Source organism: Myxine glutinosa, chromosome 9, assembly GCF_964187855.1.
Source record: "Myxine glutinosa chromosome 9, kmMyxGlut1.1, whole genome shotgun sequence".
NCBI lineage: Eukaryota > Metazoa > Chordata > Myxini > Myxiniformes > Myxinidae > Myxine > Myxine glutinosa.
The window spans coordinates 26,830,145-26,849,669 of NC_136269.1; the positions used below are offsets into that span (position 1 = coordinate 26,830,145).

A 19,525-nucleotide genomic window follows, 5' to 3' on the forward strand; every position below is an offset into this window, starting at 1 on the left:
AAATGTTGTGTTTGTGTCCTTCCCCCTCTCTCCCCATCTTGTCTACCGCTCCCGATGTTATATGTTTTATGTGTCGGTTTGTCTTTCTGTGTGATTAATGTTCGCTCTTTCACGAGCCTCGATCTTGTATACAAAAAAAATAAAATAAAAATAAAAAAAATAAAAATAAAAATGTAAATTCCTGCGTGGGACTAGTGTGAAAAAACTCTGACTCGGCCCGTGTGTGTGTATGTATGTATGTATGTATGTATGTATGTATATGTGTGTGTATGTATGTGTATGTGTGTGTATGTATGTATATATATATGTATCTATATATGTATATATGTATATATATATATATATATATGCACATATATATGTATCTATATATTATGTATATATATATATATATGTATCTATATATGTATATATATATATATATATATATATATATATATATATATATATATATATATATATATATATATATATATATATATACAGTATATATATATATATATATATATATATATACAGTATATATATATATATATATATATATATATATATATATATATATATATATATATATATATATATATATATATATATATATATATATATATATATATATGTATCTATATATGTATATATATATGTGTATATATATGTATCTATATATGTATCTATATATGTGTATATATATGTGTATATATATATATATATATATATATATATATATATATATATATATATATATATATATATATGGATGGATGGATGATGGATGGCTTAGGCATCATGTTTTTTTTTTTTGTTTTTTTTTTTTTGTATACAGGATCGAGGCTCATGAAAGAGCTAACATTTATCCCACAAAAAAATCAAACAGACACAAAATATATAATAATGGGAGCGGTAGACAAGATGGGGGAGAGAAGGCGAAGCACACAAACACAACATTTGAGAGGATCTGTGGGAGGGAGAGGGCTTGGAGGGAGGAGGCGTGGGAAGGGGGAGGGGGTGGAAGAAGTATAAAACACAAGGACACTGCAAGGACTTTTATGACTTTGAAAAGGAATTCCTCAATTCAAAACGCCAATCCAAACCTCAAAACGGCGTTTTTGCTTCAACCACCCGCACGGGTTAATTCAACTCGGATTCGATTTTCGTTTTTGGTTTCGGCAGTTGCTGAAGTGGTTGAACACTCACTACGAGTACATGAGTCAAAATGAGCTAAGATGTAATGTATAGGCCATTTATAAACTCCCCTTTAAATTTGTATCTGCTGAAGAATTTGGCCAAATGATGATGGTATACTTTAATTTAATAGACAAAGAGACAATAAAGACAATTTCACACAGCAGAATCGAACCTAAATATGAGGAAAAATATCAGAGTATTTGAGGAATCATTTTTTGGCATAGCTTTTTGTAATATTCAGAGATACCCACGTGGTAATTGCTTATGGACCTTTCCATTGATTTCAAGTGTTTAGCTCTAATTACTCGAGCCTCATATACAATAAAAGTGATGATGTATATCTAATTGATGGAAGGTATGTTTCGAAAGCTACCTATATACATAACTTTCATCTCTCAAACCTCCTCTCAATGAAGAAACAATATCTTTAAAAGTGCACTTGCGCACGTTAGTATGTCCATCAATATTATAGTTGTCATGACCCCACTGTTTTTTCCAGAAAAAAATGTATCGTGATAATGAATTAAACATCAACCGCAGTAAAAAGTTATTTTGCAGGAATATCACCTTTTTGTATTACACATATTTATTTAACTTCATCTGAACTTTGTTTGTCCCGTTTTAAATATTTGAGCCGTTCATTTTGTAGGTTCCATATGTACTAGAGAGCTGAAATTTGGCCCACGGTCCTCTTTTCTGGTACATTTTCATGTATTAAATTTTAATTTAAAAAATAAAAGAATTAAAATAAAAAAATTTAAACTTTTTAAAAATAAAATGCTTCCCGGAAATCTCAATTTAGCCCCACGCATGTACCACATCATCAGTTTTTGTTGAAGAAGGTAGCAATAGCAATTTGTTCAATCTGCTGTGGTGTCTGTCAGATGAAGTAACGTGTGGAATAAATGATGCACAAAAGTACAACGCCATCTTGAACCTGCTCAAAATTAATGCGAATGTTGTAAAACTTCTTGGAAATAGTTCTCAAGTCGAAATAAAGTAAATGAGGGCCGATACCATGGCATAAAGACCTAGGTTGCCCCAGTCTGTGACTATACTTACAATCTGACCTCTGACTATACTTTTAGAAATCAGTTGAAGCAGTCGTAATTTTTTTTTTTTCTGAAGGTAGCGCAAGTCTAAAGGTATACATATATATATATATATACAGACTTGGCATTTAATATGGAATATTTTTTTTGTGGGGGTGAACTTACTTTTAAAGATGTCTTAGAACCAAAAGTTCATTGGAATTATGTTGAAATTATTCTAGATTTTGTTAATGTGACCATTAAAAGAAACAAAAACCACATTTGACATTTCGAAACAAATAAATTGATCCTTGAAAGTGATGTAAACTGATATCGAACTCAATTCATGGACAGTACTGTGTTAAACTTCTGTACGTTTTCCAGAAGTATCTCTTTATTTTGCACATTAGCCAAATTTTTTTTAACAAAAACAAAAGTTTTTTTTTTTTTTTTTTTTTTTTGTATACAAGATCGAGGCTCGTGAAAGAGCGAACATTAATCACACAGAAAGACAAACCGACACATAAAACATATAACATCGGGAGCGGTAGACAAGATGGGGAGAGAGGGGGAAGGACACAAACACAACATTTGAGAGCAGGGACCGAGAGACATGGAGACATCGAGAGATCTGAGAGAGGGCGAGGGCTTTGGGGGGGGGGGGGGCATGGGAAGGGGGCGGTGGGAGAGGTATAAAACATATGGACACTGCCAGGACTTCCAGGAAAGAAGTTGGAATTTCAAACAAGGTGGATCTGGGGTGAATTAGCGGGGGTAGAAAAGATCAAGGTTTTGGATGGGGGAAGATAAGAGATGGTGGTGAACAGCTGTTTTAAAGACCTGGAGGGAGGAGTGGGATTGAAGGGAGTGAGGGAGTTTGTTCCAGAGGCGGGAGAAAAGAGGAATGAAAGAGTGAAGGTGAGCAGAGAGCCGAGATTTCGGCAGTTTAACCATCAGAGGGTTGCTGGCAGATCTTGTGCGACCTGTAGGAATATTTGGGGGACAGAGCACAGAGAGAGCTGGGGGTGCAAGGCCGGAGAGGAGTCGGTAGAAGACAGAAAGACCACCTACCTGCCTGCGGTGAGTGAGTGAAAGGCCCTCAGAGATAGCTTCATCGCGGGAGATTCCAATAATTCTGAAAGCTTTGGTTTCAACAGCGTGAAGCCGAGCTAGGTGTGAGGCAGGAGCACCGGCCCATAGGGGAGAACAGTATTCCATTGAGCTGCGGATGAAAGCCTTGTATGTGGTGAGGAGCTCAGGTGTACCGAGGAAGGACTTCGCACGACGGAGGATGCCCAGTCGGCGACTGGCTTTGGAGGCCAGCTTGGAAATGTGGTTTTCCCAAGAAAGATCATGGCAGATAGTGAGACCCAAAATCTTGAGCGACAGAACTTCTTGGAGAGGATTGTTGAGAAAGTAGATGGGAGGGTTGTCCAGTCGATCTTTTCGGAGAGACATAGTAAGAGTGTGAGATTTGTCAGGATTGAAAGACATGTTCCACTTGTTTGACCAGTCTGTGATTTTGTCCAGGTCTTCAGAGAGTGAGGAGGCAGCAGACTGCCGATCTGAGGGAAGAGGAATGGAGCGGCAGAGAGTGGAGTCATCAGCAAAGAGATAGAGAGGATTTTCGAGAGAGTCATGGGATTACGTTAAATCTAAGTTAAATTACGACTGGGATTATGGACAGTAAAATTACAGTTCAGTACTTCGTGTAACCCCCACGAGCATTCAGGAGAGCACGTACACGTTGAGGCATGCTGTTCACGAGGTTTGGACAGGAATCGCTTGCCAAGCAGTGACAATAGCCTGCTGCAATTCACGCACAGGTCGGCTGCTGGTCCAAGTGGTCGATTTGACGTGTTAATTCTGCCCACAAGTTCTCTTTCGGATTCATATCCAGGGACATGGCAGGCCACTCCATATGCTCTACACCACGGTCAGCAAGAAAGTGTTGGATCATGCGAGCACGATGAGGCCGTGCATTGTCATCTTGGAAGACAAAGTTTCCTCGAAAGGCTGCACGAGCAAATGGAAGCAATGTTTCTTCCAGAATAGCCCTGTACTTGAACTGGTTCAGGTTTCCATTCAGAACAACCAGGTCAGTTTTGCCCCCTGCATGAAAAGCAGCCCAAACGGTCACCCCACCACCACCAGATTGGACTCTTGGCACTATACAATCTTTGTTGTAGGCTTCATGCACTTGTCTGCGCACTCGGACGCGGCCATCTTGACGATAGTCCAGAAATCTAGACTCGTCACTGAAGATCACGTGATTCCAGTGTCCTGGCTGCCATTGACGGTGCTCTTTGGCCCACTGCCATCGGCGCTGGCTGTGTTGTCTGGTCAGGCGTGGCTTTCTCAGGGGACGCCTGGCACGATAGCCTGCTTGAACCAGTCGTTGGTTGACTAGCCTTCTGTATACAGCCACATTTGTCAGTTGCTGCCACTCAGCCCTAAGCCGATTAGCTGACTTGGTATGGCCATTGCGGACTAACCGATGCAGCTGGCGATCATCCCTCCTTGTGGTTCTGCGGGAACGTCCTGGCCTCGGCATTGGAGTAGGGACACCCCTCTGATCATTTCGTTTCAGGATCTTTGACACCTGACCTTGAGTGATGCCATACTGCCGAGCAATAGCACGCTGTTTCATCCCGTAATTTCGTAAAGCCACGACTCCATGGCAAACAGCATTGTCGAGTTGACGGACCATCTCCAGAGGAAGCGGCAATAACTTTTGGAGACGTGCAGCAGTTGTTTTCCACGAATACAGAACGCAACATCCCTTGTATACCCGAATGTGAAGCCAATCATCAAATGCACCTGTCCGTACATTTTGCCACGCCACCTGTGATATAATCCTGTTGTTGACTTCTTACTGCGACAGACAATCAGTGACATGGTTCTTTTAACAAATAAATCACCAAAGTGTAAAAGAAACTCACCAGATTGATATACTGAGTTAAGAAAGTAAACCCAATTCAAGAAAAAAAAAAATTCCATATTAAATGCCAAGTCTGTATATATATACATGTATGCATACATACATACATACACATATAGTATTTTGGAGAGCAAAATAGATGCTGATATTCCAAAGCCTTTGAAATGCGTCCATCAAAATAACACGCGCAAGCATCCCGTGTGAAGTTGAAATTGGCTCCTGCCAACTCGTACTTTCGTGTTCATGCCATTGTATCCCCTATGAATAGTGTGTTCATGTATTTTAAGCTATGTTCTGTAAAAATTGTTATTCTACTCTAGGTGCAAAGATGCTGAATATAAATAGATTCAGGGATATGTTGAACAGACAATTTTTTTCAATGTCCACAACATAGATATGAAGCCACGTTTCATAACATATTGTGCCATTTTTGAAAGGTAGATATTAAATCACCATCAGTAAACACTCTCTATGCCCCCAATTTGGCTACAGGGGTGGAAATGCAGTTTCTCACATGGGAAAAGCACAATTTTGTCATTCAAAAACAATATGCGCAACCTGTGAATTCTGGATTGAAAGGCTCAATTTACTGAAAATGTATCTACATAACTATCTTTTCAAGTCTTGATTACCTCATCATGGTAGATAAACTTTTATAAAACACTTGTTTGATATGTGAATAAAGAGTTTTGTATTTTGGCATCTGTTATACTTTATTACACATTATCTGATTCTGACTCGTATTCCAAGATGGCCACCGTGAGTCACGCGTGCCACCACAGGAAACATCAGGCATGCCCAGTACATATGTTTCTATGGCATCAAGTGATAGTTTTTATCAAGGTACCAACAAAGCTACACAAAGATTAATATACACCCTAACTTCGTAATTGTCTCCCCCATTCTCAAAGGGAGGACAAACTTATTTTGTACGTGGGACCTGACCATGGGTACCCCAAGCATGTATGCAAAATATGAGGGAAATTGGCCAAGCAGTTCTCAATCTTGAGGTCAAAGGCCATTCATCATGAAATCAAACATTAATACCAACAACAGCAAGTTATAATAATGCATTAGAAACTAAAAGTGCAAATCATGATCAAAGAATGAACAGGAATGGAATAAATGAATAAATGGTCTATCACTACATATCGGATCATGCAAGCAGAGAGTTATTTCACATCTAAAAAGTTTGTTTTAGTACAATTTAAAGAAAAAACAACTTACTCATGAAGGTCACGAAGGAAAAATAGAGTTAAAAGTACACCTGCGGGGAGTCATAACTACATTGTTTTTACGGGGGAATGTCGTTTTTCTGGGATAGACCACGATATTGATCACATGGAGCAAATTCCTATTTCCTACCTTTGACTTTACTTGTACAGTATTTCCTTGCAATGGAAATTTGCAACTCGATTCATTCTGACTGTCACTCAGACACCACAAGCCAGAATTTCAGGAGCACCATGAAATTTGTAGGCCTGTTACACATTTTTCGTGATTTTAATAACTCATCTTTGTGGTTTTTAAGGTTAGCAAAAGGCCAACTATTTAACACCCCTCCCTGACTCCCCACTCCACTCTCCATCTCCATGAGTTTTACTTCCACACACATTTATTGAATAACTTGACTTTTCCAATGATGGGTAGCATGGGGTGACATTTTAAAATTGACATTGCAAACAGGGGAATTTCGATGACCTTTGCCCATCGGTTTTTCACAAGTTTTCTGCTCTTCCTCAATCAGCTATGTGGCTGCTCGTGTTATTCATGCTGTTGGTAATATTTTTTCTGTTTTTTTTTAATATCAGCCTCAATTCCATCGACATCAAGTACCAAGTTTGGAAGCTTGGGGTCATGCTCACTGACAATGTAAGTACAGTTTGTGATTATCAAACTATTACTGGTAGACTTACAAAAGTGAACTAGTTATCATTTATGTGGCCAATTGTGTCACGGCCTTGATTTATTTCAATCAAGACAAGTGTCATCATGTGAATACATTCCAATCCAGTTGTGCAAGTACATCCAGTTAGGGTTGTTAGGGTTAGGGTTGTTAGTGTTAGGCTTGTTTGCGTTAGGGTTCGGGGTTCGCTACCATTTTGCATAGTGTGTTGATCTTTTAACATTGGAATACAGCTAAACATGACATTTAGTTGACAGAGAGGGTTTTTACATAGTTTGGTATTGGAAAAATATGACTTACAAAAAAGATATTCATGGTATAAGACATTTAAATGGAAAATGGTATTGTTTTTAATGTTGCACTGCAATATAATCATTTAAAAAAATTTAAGGCAAATATTTTATCTCAATTTTTATTTTTTCTATTTGTTCCACTTCTTACCTCCCGTCACCAATGAAAACAAAGTTCAACGCACGCACGCACACACGCACGCATGGACGCGCACACGGACGGAGGGGAAAACCATAGTCCCCCTTTCGCTCCGCGGTGCGACGGGGGACAAAAAACAATGAAAGTGGTGAATAATACATATAATTGGCAATTTTTCCCCCCTTGTACCTTTCGTATGAGAATCCAATATGCAGGTCAAATGTCATTTTATAAAGGAAATAAAAAAATATTTCACCACTTTCAAAACCTACATCCACCCTGGTGATGACCCCCATATATGTAACTAACACCTACATCCAGACATTTTTTTTCCAGCCGAAGTAACCAGGACCCTCCAAAGTCAGACATGGCCCCTGTACTAATCGATATAGACAGATTGACTGAATTTTTTAACTTCCTGTACATGTGCAAACCAACGACTCTGAGCATATACACCACGTGTGCAATAAAAATGAACATAACTTGAAATTGCATGAAGAACAATAATGTTAAACCTCGTCATGCACTGTCTGGACCAATAAGCTCGTAAATGAGGCATCATTCAGCCTTGTACGTGCTGTGGTTAGACGTTTACTCCGATCAGACGCAATCAGGAAACTTGCATTTGTATGTATGTATGTATGTATAAATAAATTACTGTATATATATATATAAATATAAATATAAATACACACACATATACAGACACACACTCAATGAAATACAACATTTTCATGTTTCTTTACAAGAAATTAAAACGCAAAGATAAATCACATGCAGGACAAAGATTCTCTCGTATTGGTGTATTTTTCATTAATTGGAAGGAAAATAGAAAGATGAACTGCATATAGGATTTGCAACGTGGACTCCACAATTATTAGCCATAGATTTATATCGAATTGCAATTCACACCAATGTAAGTTTGAATCACACAAGTAAAACAGTTTAGAGTGGTTGTTCTGGTTTCCACTCAATGAAAAATGCATTGTTTCTTTCCCATTCAGTCATTCCTTTACCTTGCTTGGTACATGACAATGTCCATTCTGGGAAACTATAACAACTTCTTCTTCGCTGCTCATCTCCTTGACATCGCGATGGGATTCAAAACCTTGAGGACAATCCTCTCGTCTGTTACACACAATGGAAAGCAGGTAATCCAGATGTTGCCATGATGGATGTATTCTGAGTAAGAGACATATTCTCAGCTCATTATGTCAGAAGTTGTGATTTCATTCAAACTAAAGGATTTGAAATTTGATTGAAAATTCAGTATTTTAACAGCTATTTCTGAGATTGTTTGTTTCAGACTAATCATGTTGAATGTATGCAATTTTCACATCTCATAAGTTCTACAAACAGTCCATCCCAGGTCGTATTTGTCTATTAGAAGAAGAAGACACTCGGTGTTTGCTTTTCACAATTCGCAGTTTGTTCCCTCTGCCACCGAAGGTGTATGGAGGTTATGTTTTCACCCCTGTCTGTCTGTCAACAGGATATATCAAAAAATTGTGGATGGATTCGGACAAAATCTAGTGGAAAAGTTGGGTGTATGACAAGGACGAAATTATTTTCTGGTGAAGATCCAGATCCGGATCTGGATAATATAATTTTTTATGTGATTCGTCACAATTGAGTGACAGGGCGAAAAACTATATATAACACGATATCCCAAAAAGTTATGGACCAGCTTGGACGAAACCTGGAGGACAATTGAAGAGTGTGTGGCAAGGAGGAATTTATTACATTTTGGTGAAGATTCAAGTCTGGATCTGAAAATGTATTTTTTTATTTCTAAGCACTATTTTTAGTGCTTATAAATGTATACATTACATTAGTGCTGTTTTTAGTGCGTGGTTATTTACAATCTGTGGTTATTTCAGAAGATCCGAATTTTTAAATATAGAAAATAAAAATAACAAAATTCTTTATCATCATTGAGAAATGGGGCCAAAAACGATATATATATATATATATATATATATATATATATATATATATATATATATATATATATATATATATATATATATATATATATATATATATAGTATATATATATATATATATATATATATATATATATATATATATATATATATATATATTGTTACGGACACGGCTAAAGATGTTGCTTGACCGAGCGGAATGGCCGCCGTGTTCGTACAGTTTACCCGATTACCCCCAACTCACCCGATTCCACTCGAACGTTGGCCAAATCGCGCTACGCTAAATCAATGATTGGAAAGGACACAACGACTGGGATAAATGAAACGACGCAAGGGGTACAGTTCTCAAGACCTCCGGAGGAGGATATAATTAGTGGTGGAGAAAAGGGGTAGATTACAAGGTAGAGTGAGGTAAAAGACACAGAAGAGATAGGCACTTAGATACAATCTTATCCTACCCAGACAGACCACAGACAAACGGAACAAGACTGACTTACACAGGGATTGATGGCAGGGAAGGACAGGTCGGTTGATAGCACAAGGTGCACCTTGGCTCGGGGACAGGATCAAGCACGGTTCAAAAGATGCAGGGCGGCCTCACAGCGCTCGGAGGTGGCGTCTCTCTTGCTTCAAGCTCAGCGCGCATCTTACGTCACCTCCCTCTTCCTGCGCATGCTCAGCGGGGAGTCACACGCCCTCGGCTCGTTGGCTCCGCCCCAGATGGGACCGGTCCACTGCTTCTATTGGGTGCGGGGGTTACCGGGCTCCGCCCTTGACGAGGAGCTGACAGCGAGCCCCTACTTGGTAACCCCGTCGAGCACATGTTCGATGGCGGCTCGTTGGAAAGGCCTGGTGCCCTCCCAACACCCCCTACCAACCAAGCCGGAGTGAGGACGCGCACTCCCCGCGCCGCCGCAGTTGTTGTTGTTGTTGTTGTTGTTGTTGAACCATGAGGCAGAGCTGCGGGGAGGTATTGGGAGGTCCTAAACTTCCTAACGGTGCCATACAATCACATTCTGGTGCAACGAAGAGTCAGAATTAATGGAAACGAGTCCTTAACTGACCTAGACTAAGAATAACTAGCAAGATGTCCTATAGTTGTCTACGTGAGATGCGGTGGACCTGGATGCGACATTTAATGGGGGAAATAGGGGAAGGTCGGGTCTACAGAGTGTTGTTTACAGAAAATGGGACTAGGGAATGGGGGATTGGGGATAGTTGGGAAGTATTGAGGAAATAGGGGAATATTTACAAGCGGATATGGATGGATGCAAATCCCATATCCGCAACATTGCACCCTTCTCTACCTCGGGGCGTCCCGACCCGATAAATTTTTACTTACTTTAGTGTGGCACTCAGATGTAGTTCCCTCTACTATTAACTCAACCCTGAGTGCGACAGTTTTACAGATGTTCACAAATGAGTAAATATGTCCCCCTGCGACGTTGCACCCTTCTCCTAACAGAAACACACCCACAGGATAACCGAATCGCGGAAAGCATCCTCAAACTAAACATACAGCTGGTAGGGAGCATCATTTACACAAGACTACACTGATATTTACACTACGATCCAGGACCTGTTCTTTGAGGAACACATGCAGATGTTATGCATAGAGAGAGAGCACGCATGCCAGCATCGATACACCAACCCACGAGTGCCCTGTGGCCCTCCGGCCTTTAATAATGTGCAGAGCACCCCTTCCAAGCACCAAAAGCACCACCCCATTATGTACAGTCAGCACCATCCGGTGCACCAATAAAGTGTTCAATAAAAAAGGCACAATCAAGTGTCCATGGTCACCGGTGGTGTCGCAGCCGGCCGATGTTCTGCCGCTGGTCTTGCCTTGGAGCCCACTTGGCCTTCTGGCTTCTTTAGAAATAAAGAATGGCGCCAACCGCGTCCATTTCTAAATAGTGGCCGTCAGGGGGGCCAACTATAAGTGGTTCACCTGTATGGCATAGGTGCCACGTTGACCCAGAGGTCCATCAATGGGTGGTGCTTGCCCGCAAAAGAACTGCGGTCCATTGTGGGCGGCCACCAAAATTGCGGTCCATATGGTGTATCGATCCAGGCAGCAAGCAGCGGAAGTACAGGCCCACAACTGCAGAGCCAGCACCTCTCTCTCCTCTCTCTCTGCCCTAAAGCCAGATCCTCGGAGGTGGGAGACAAAAGAAGACAAGTGAGTAAGGTGGTAAGGGCGCAAAAGTGCACGCAATGTAAGGTAATGCACACTGGGGGCACATGGGAACCAGGTAAGACAGGTATGTTCCTACCGTACGCCCCCCCCCCCCCCCACCAGGTAACCTACATTGCCCCTCCCTTACCCCTTACTGTATCCACAAAACACAACACTACCCATAAACATCTACTTTACACATCAACAAACGTCCCTACTGTCTTCCCCATTCCTCCCATAAACCAAATTCGTCTTCTCTCCCTCCTAACCAATCAAATTTGCCATTTCCAACTCTCATCAAAATTTGCCATCACCAATTCATCATCAGTCCCTCCTAAGGAGGGAGAGATGGAATCACCCCAATGTCTCATCCACGTCGTGATGCGTCTCACAAATCCACACAGCAATTCTCCCTTCCTGCAACACAGAACAAAGGAACACAGGTGTGGAGTCATCATCATCACCTCAGGTAAGCGGCTGCGTATGGTGCGACAGGTTCATCAATCCTAACTATTTCCTAAATGACTTTAACAACTTTACATTACCCGGGGTCTTTCCCTGCCAATCCATTGGCCAACTTACACTATGGGTTCTAAAAACCAATTCCCATTGACCAAACTGTGGTGCTTCTCAATTTGGGGTCTCACTCCCCCGATTCATCTCCCGGTGCCCTTGCACAATTTCTGGGCTGTGACGTGTAGCTCTCCCAGCAGGTCTACCCACCTGCACACCTCCACCACTGTAGTTGCCACCCGAGCTTACCTGCTCCTTACCTAACCTATCTAATTTGGGAAGGCCCCTCCTGGCTCTGTCACCCCACTCGGTGCCCTCTGGCACTGGGCTACCCGGGTCCGTCCTCCGGATCCTCGGGCCCCATCCACAACTCCCGGCTCCCAGAGCCCACCTGCGGCCTCACCTGGCCGACATCCTCACAGTGGTGGAGTGCCCAAACCAACTACACACACTAACAGGCTACACGCCCAGCCATTTCCACAACACTAATGCACCCATCCAAATACCATTCTTCCACCCGCACCACAGATGCCAATATCCAACCACAATTTACCTATACCTTCTAACTATTCTTTAAACTACCCTCCCCGGGTACTCGTGAAAAGGGGTCCACTCTTCCCCCATCCACACCTTCGCACCATGCACACCACTCCGTACTACTTACTCCACTCTCTCCACACCACTCATTCCAATACTCCATGTATTCCACACACCTGTACTTGCACACCTGTGCTCTCGTACTTGGTGCCGCCTGCACCCTTCTCTCCCCCAAGCGCATTTGCGCTGATCCACAACACTCACTACTCATACACTGCTCCACACACCTGTCCAGTTCTCACACAGCATCATCTCATCTAACTACTCCCCTCTGAAACTTGCGCTTCCCAGTCGTCCCTTTAAACTATTGCGCTCCCTCGTCATTATCATCCACTCTAATCTACCTGCGTCCCCTCTGCAGGTATCCTTGTCACTAACTAACCTTAACGTTACCTAATGTCATCTTCGCTAGATCCCTACACACAATATCCTAACCCACCCGGGCTAGTTTTCACTGCCATACACCCCCTAATCTATAGCGCATTTGCCCCCAGTTTGTGAGGGATGACAGAGTTGCCATCCCACCACATCGGGCATCTCCCACTACCAATTTTGCACATCAAATTTCAACAAATCAAAAATTTGCCAATCACTGCCCATCATCTGCCAATCATTACTGCCAATCCTTTGCCAATCATCAAATTTTGTTTTTTTCTAATTTTGGGTCCAAAACACTAACCTCATCACCCGTCTACTTATTAGATCCTCTCGGTGCGCCAATTCCCTTCTAAAGCTCGGCTTCGTACAGCCGAGCAATGAATGCGGGTTGTTTTGTGCCAGCGGCTGGATGCGTCTGGCACTCGGTGCAGGGACGGGGGCTTACCCGTGCCGAGATCCCACGCACCACCTCGGCGCGGAGCCATCCAATTGCCCGATCTCGACCTGCCGGAACGTCTCAATAAAAAGTGGTCGCCATGACGACCCTTCCTATCGGGCTGCCCGCTCCACCTAGTGGAGCCCGGACGCGGCCGTTCCAAGCGAGGCACAGCGTGGATCGCGTACGGCGGTCCTTTCGAATCCGCCGTGGCTCGGATCCCCGCTGGTTCTCGCGGCACGCGAAGCCCGGCACGCACCGAGGGCCCGATTCGGCTAAAAGTCGCTCTAACCGCTAACCCGGTTACCGTCGATGCCTCACCTGCATGCTTACACGCATACGCTACCCCTTTCATGCTCATACATCCAGCTGTTCCCATGCTCCTCGTCGTACCTTCTCTAACACACCCAGGTACACTCATTCCACTCACAGCCTTGGTCACACACCTGACCACCGAACACTTTGGCACACATTCGTTGGTCGCACACCTCACCAACACACCTCTTCGCGCCCCTTCCTCGGTCACCTCCTCTGTGACAATCACAGGTGTGCTTTCACTCGCACACCCAACCACGTGCCTCACGACCAACTCAAGTGTGCATTCCCACACACGCTCTACCATTCCAGGTGTGCATCCTTCCATTCCAGGTGTACATCCTCGCTCACCTGTCACAACCAACTCACGCTCCGTGTCACTCTTACTACTCTCACCTCCACTCTTGACAGCGCACTCACCCTTACTCTCGACAGCGCACTCTTTCCTCATGCACCCGTCCGTTACACACCTTTCTAGCGCACACTCTCCCGTCACACCCTCTGTAACACTCATCACAGGCGTGCATTCTTCCTTACTTTTGACAGCGCACTCTTTCCTCATGCACCTGTCCGTCACACATCTATCTCGCGCACACTCTCCCGTTACACCCTCTGTAACACTCACCACAGGTGTACACTCTTCCTTACTTTTGACAGCGCACTCTTTCCTCATGCACCCCAGAGTCGGACTTTCTCGCACACCTCCTTTTTCGCACACCAGACCTGTCGCACACTTCACCAACGGCCTCTCACGAACACCTGGGTCCATCTCGACCCCCAAGCTTCTTAAATCACCTGGCGCATCATACACACGACCATATTGGTCACCACTTACACCGGGTCCTCTTTCTCTTCGCTTCTCCTCCATCACCTGCGAATCCCTCATCCGGTTAATGAGCACATCATCACGATCCGAACACAGACTTTGGACCAATTCTTTTACTTCCTCCTTTATCTCTTTCTTATCCTCTCTCCGTCGCTTCTTAATTTCGCTCACCCCTTCTTCCACTTCTTCTAATTTCTGCTTCACCTCCTTCATCTCCTCGTGCGCCCCCTTAAGTTCTTCCTCTAACTCCACCTTATTTTTTTCTATATGCTCCCGCACCTCCCGCTCTTTAACCTCCATCACCTCTACCACCTTGTTCATTTTCCTCGTCAGGTCCTCATGTACCGTCTGACACTCTTTTTAAATTACCCCTACGTCCTTTTTCATCTCCTTCTGTGTCGATTTTAAACCCTCTATTACCGCTGTGTTCTTCTTTACCTGGCCCCCAACTCCTTTTGTCCCACTGTCAGTTGTTCTACTCCCAGCGTCAACTCCTCTATACCACCTTGCAATTTTACAGTCCCCTTTCTCACCTCCTTCTCCATGCGCTCCTTGCAGTGCCTCACCTCCTCGCGCACTCCTCCGACCTCCTCACTCACACCTCTTCTGATCTCTTCTCCCATCACTTGCATCTCCTGCCCAGATGCCACCCTCATCTGCTCCATTTCCTCCCTGTGAGCATCCAATTTAGTTTCTACCCCCATTCTGACCCCCTCTATCTGCTGCCCCATTTGTTTAACTTCCCTTTCCGCTTGGTCCCTCATGTCCCTCAATTTGCCTTCCATACTGTTTTCTAACCCCTCTAACCCCTTTTTCATCCCTTCCATTTGATTCTCTTGAGCGGCCATTCTGTTTTCTACCCCCGTTAACCCCTCCTGTATTTCCCCTAATCTATTGTCTAATCCCTCAAATTTGTTTCCTAATCCCTCTATTCTACTCCCTAACCCTCCGATCTGGACCCCCATGTCCTCCCTCAATTTCTCGCTATTGGACCCCATGTCCTCCCTCAATTTCTCGCTATTGGACCCCATGTCCTCCCTCAATTTCTCGCTATTGGACCCCATTACCCCCATTTGCTCACTCTGAGCCTCTATACTGTTTTTCAAACCTCCAATTTGGTCTCCCATTTGTCCCATAAGGGCCCTCATTTGCAGGAAAAAAAGGTTTGAATCCACCAACGGCGCTGCTACGGTCGCGGGCGCGGTCGCCGTAGCCATGTGCGAGGCGCCATTTTGCGCGCCCGTAACCTCGTGCGCGAGGACGCCATTTTGCGAACCTGCCGCCCTCACTGCTTCGCTCTCCTCTTGTCCCTCAATTTGGTCCTGGATCGACCCTGCCTCACTCTAATCTACCGGAACCCAGCCGTCTTGATCTGCCATAGCGCGACTTTCAAAATTCGGGTTTTTATTTTAAAACAAAACAAATTTCGGTTACTTGTAATTTTGAGCGCGTTAAGCGCGCTTCGGGTCCGTATCCCACTCCTGACACCAATTGTTACGGACACGGCTAAAGATGTTGCTTGACCGAGCGGAATGGCCGCCGTGTTCGTTCAGTTTACCCGATTACCCCCAACTCACCCGATTCCACTCGAACGTTGGCCAAATCGCGCTACGCTAAATCAATGATTGGAAAGGACACAACGACTGGGATAAATGAAACGACGCAAGGGGTACAGTTCTCAAGACCTCCGGAGGAGGATATAATTAGTGGTGGAGAAAAGGGGTAGATTACAAAGTAGAGTGAGGTAAAAGACACAGAAGAGATAGGCACTTAGATACAATCTTATCCTACCCAGACAGACCACAGACAAACGGAACAAGACTGACTTACACAGGGATTGATGGCAGGGAAGGACAGATCGGTTGATAGCACAAGGTGCACCTTGGCTCGGGGACAGGATCAAGCACGGTTCAAAAGATGCAGGGAGGCCTCACAGCGCTCGGAGGTGGCGTCTCTCTTGCTTCAAGCTCAGCGCGCATCTTACGTCACCTCCCTCTTCCTGCGCATGCTCAGCGGGGAGTCACACGCCCTCGGCTCGTTGGCTCCGCCCCAGATGGGACCGGTCCGCCACTTCTATTGGGTGCGGGGGTTACCGGGCTCCGCCCTTGACGAGGAGCTGACAGCGAGCCCCTACTTGGTAACCCCGTCGAGCACATGTTCGATGGCGGCTCGTTGGAAAGGCCTGGTGCCCTCCCAACACCCCCTACCAACCAAGCCGGAGTGAGGACGCGCACTCCCCGCACCGCCGCCGCCGTTGTTGTTGTTGTTGTTGTTGTTGTTGAACCGTGAGGCAGAGCTGCGTGGAGGTATTGGGAGGTCCTAAACTTCCTAACGGTGCCATACAATCACATTCTGGTGCAACGAAGAGTCAGAATTAATGGAAACGAGTCCTTAACTGACATAGACTAAGAATAACTAGCAAGACGTCCTATAGTTGTCTACGTGAGATGCGGTGGACCTGGATGCGACATTTAATGGGGGAAATAGGGGAAGGTCGGGTCTACAGAGTGTTGTTTACAGAAAATGGGACTAGGGAATGGGGGATTGGGGATAGTTGGGAAGTATTGAGGAAATAGGGGAATATTTACAAGCGGATATGGATGGATGCAAATCCCATATCTGCAACAATATATATATATATATATATATATATATATATATATATATATATATATATATATATATATATATATATATATATATATATATATGTGTATATATATATATATATATATATATATATATATATATATATATATATATATATATATATATATATATATATGCATTTTTTCTTGACGTATGTATTATCTCAAAATGTTGTGGATGCATTATGATAAAACTTGGTGGATGAGTTGGCTAGGTGATAAGAACAAACCGATTCGATTTTGGTTCATGTCGGATCCAGATCTGGCCCATCAGTGGGATACAAAATGTAAACTGTGCAGCCAGGCGGAGGTTTGCGCTCTACCTAGTGCTGTTCTCGTTTTATCTGTGGTTATTTAATTTATCCTCCAGACGTCAGAGTTATTTTATCTTCAATGTCTTATGGTTTGCATTAATTTTAGCCGGATTATTGTATTTCCTAAATTTCTTTCCATCTCACCTTACTTAAGGGCATGCTTTACGAGCATTACATCACTCCAACTGCATAAGGAAATCATAGAACCTGGGATTAGATCATCAATTGTACAAAGAAATGGTTGTGGCTGCACTACTCCATCACTTGTGAGAGCACTCTGACGTGCACGCTCTTCCATCACTGGTCCGCTCCGTGCCATGGTCGTGCTGTTATCTCACCTGTCATTTCGATACATTATATTTAAGAGGCTGAGATGCTATTTAGGCTGTCCTGGTTAATCATACTGTTAGATATGTCTTTGAGATGGTATTCATGCAGAGCCAATGAGTGATATCGATTTTGTAATGTGAAGATACATTAGATGAATTCTCAAAGCACTGAGGAAGGTCCTTGAAAAAAATTTGGTAGTAGCGTTTTTCTCGGAATTTTTATTTTTATTTTTATATTAGTCCATTTCATTATTTTTAACTCAAATAAGTGTGTGCAATGCGGCTGGAAGACTGTCCTGCCTGGGTTCGAATCCCAACTTAGCTAGAAACTGGCATCCCGGTGTTCCATTGTGCAGGCTGATTCATCAATGTGTGTGCCGTCTCTCAGATTGACATTAAACTGGGCGTCCTGTCTGCTGGCATTATTTAGTGGATGTTAAAGGTCCTACTGTGTCCTTCGCAAAGAGTAGGCGACTTATCACTGGCACGCTGAACAAATTACAATTTCCTGCCCTAACCTTATTCGAGGCCTGGTCAACCTGTTCGTGAAACACTTGGGCCAAGACAAAGTGATATTTTGAATACACTATATATTTTTAATAATTGTGAATAATTGTGGCCGTTGAAGAAGAAGAAAAGGTGAGAGTGTGCAATTGTTCTTGGAGCTATACCATAACACTATTCACATTTTGTTTCAATGCATTTGTTTCAAAATGTTCTCTACAACTGCTTTGGGCAATATCTCATCATTCGAATCATGCAATGAAAGAAACACTGCTTGGCTAGCACAGTACATGCTGTACGCTTTGGTTTGCCTTCTTGGGGAATGTTATAATTGGAAGGCTAACAGCTGTGTGAAACATGTACAAGCTGTTGCGAGGGGAATGGCGAGGGCTTAATGGAATACAAAAGAACAAGACTAAGATGCATTACATTCCATGTGCAACATGTTGGGCCAACAACATATTTATGGAGTTGGATACTTTGAGACTTGGGAGGACTCTTCCACCTTCTGAAACTCACACATGGAGATAACAACCAACGACATGGCACGCGCACACACACACACACACACACACACACACACACACACACACACACACCCACACAAATTTAATTTCATCCATGCCCAGGTGGTGATATGATGTCGTCGTCGAGGTTAAAAGATGTCCGCCCAAGTTACAAATTAGTGTTTCAGCAAGCTTGTGTCATTTGGCGAGCATTTCGTCGTGCCTATACACATATAGCAGCATAATGTATGCACATAGACATATGCGTATGTATATATGCATGCATGTATATATATATATACACATACACAGTCATGTGAAAAAGTAAGTACGCCCCATGTAAAGTTTTGACTTTTTCAACATATTTCAACATACAGCTATTTGATCTTCATTTCAACAATATTGACAGATAAAGGTGATATAATATAACAAATATCATGAAACATTTACATTTTGTAGTCCATTGTTTAATGTAAATAAACATAAATGCAAATTTCGCATGTGGAAAAAGTAAGTACACCCCTACATTTATCACTACTTCAAAT

General features: G+C 43.1%; 1 protein-coding gene across 1 annotated transcript in view; it reads left to right on the forward strand.

Moving 5' to 3' along the window:
• LOC137435793 (ryanodine receptor 2-like) overlaps positions 1–19,525 on the forward strand; it is a 633,328-nt gene that overhangs the window by 514,483 nt on the left and 99,320 nt on the right. The window contains exons 94-95 of the mRNA XM_078785085.1: positions 6,841–7,026; positions 8,494–8,640. Coding sequence (XP_078641211.1) covers positions 6,841–7,026; positions 8,494–8,640 — 333 coding nt within the window. The remainder of the gene's footprint in view (positions 1–6,840; positions 7,027–8,493; positions 8,641–19,525) is intronic.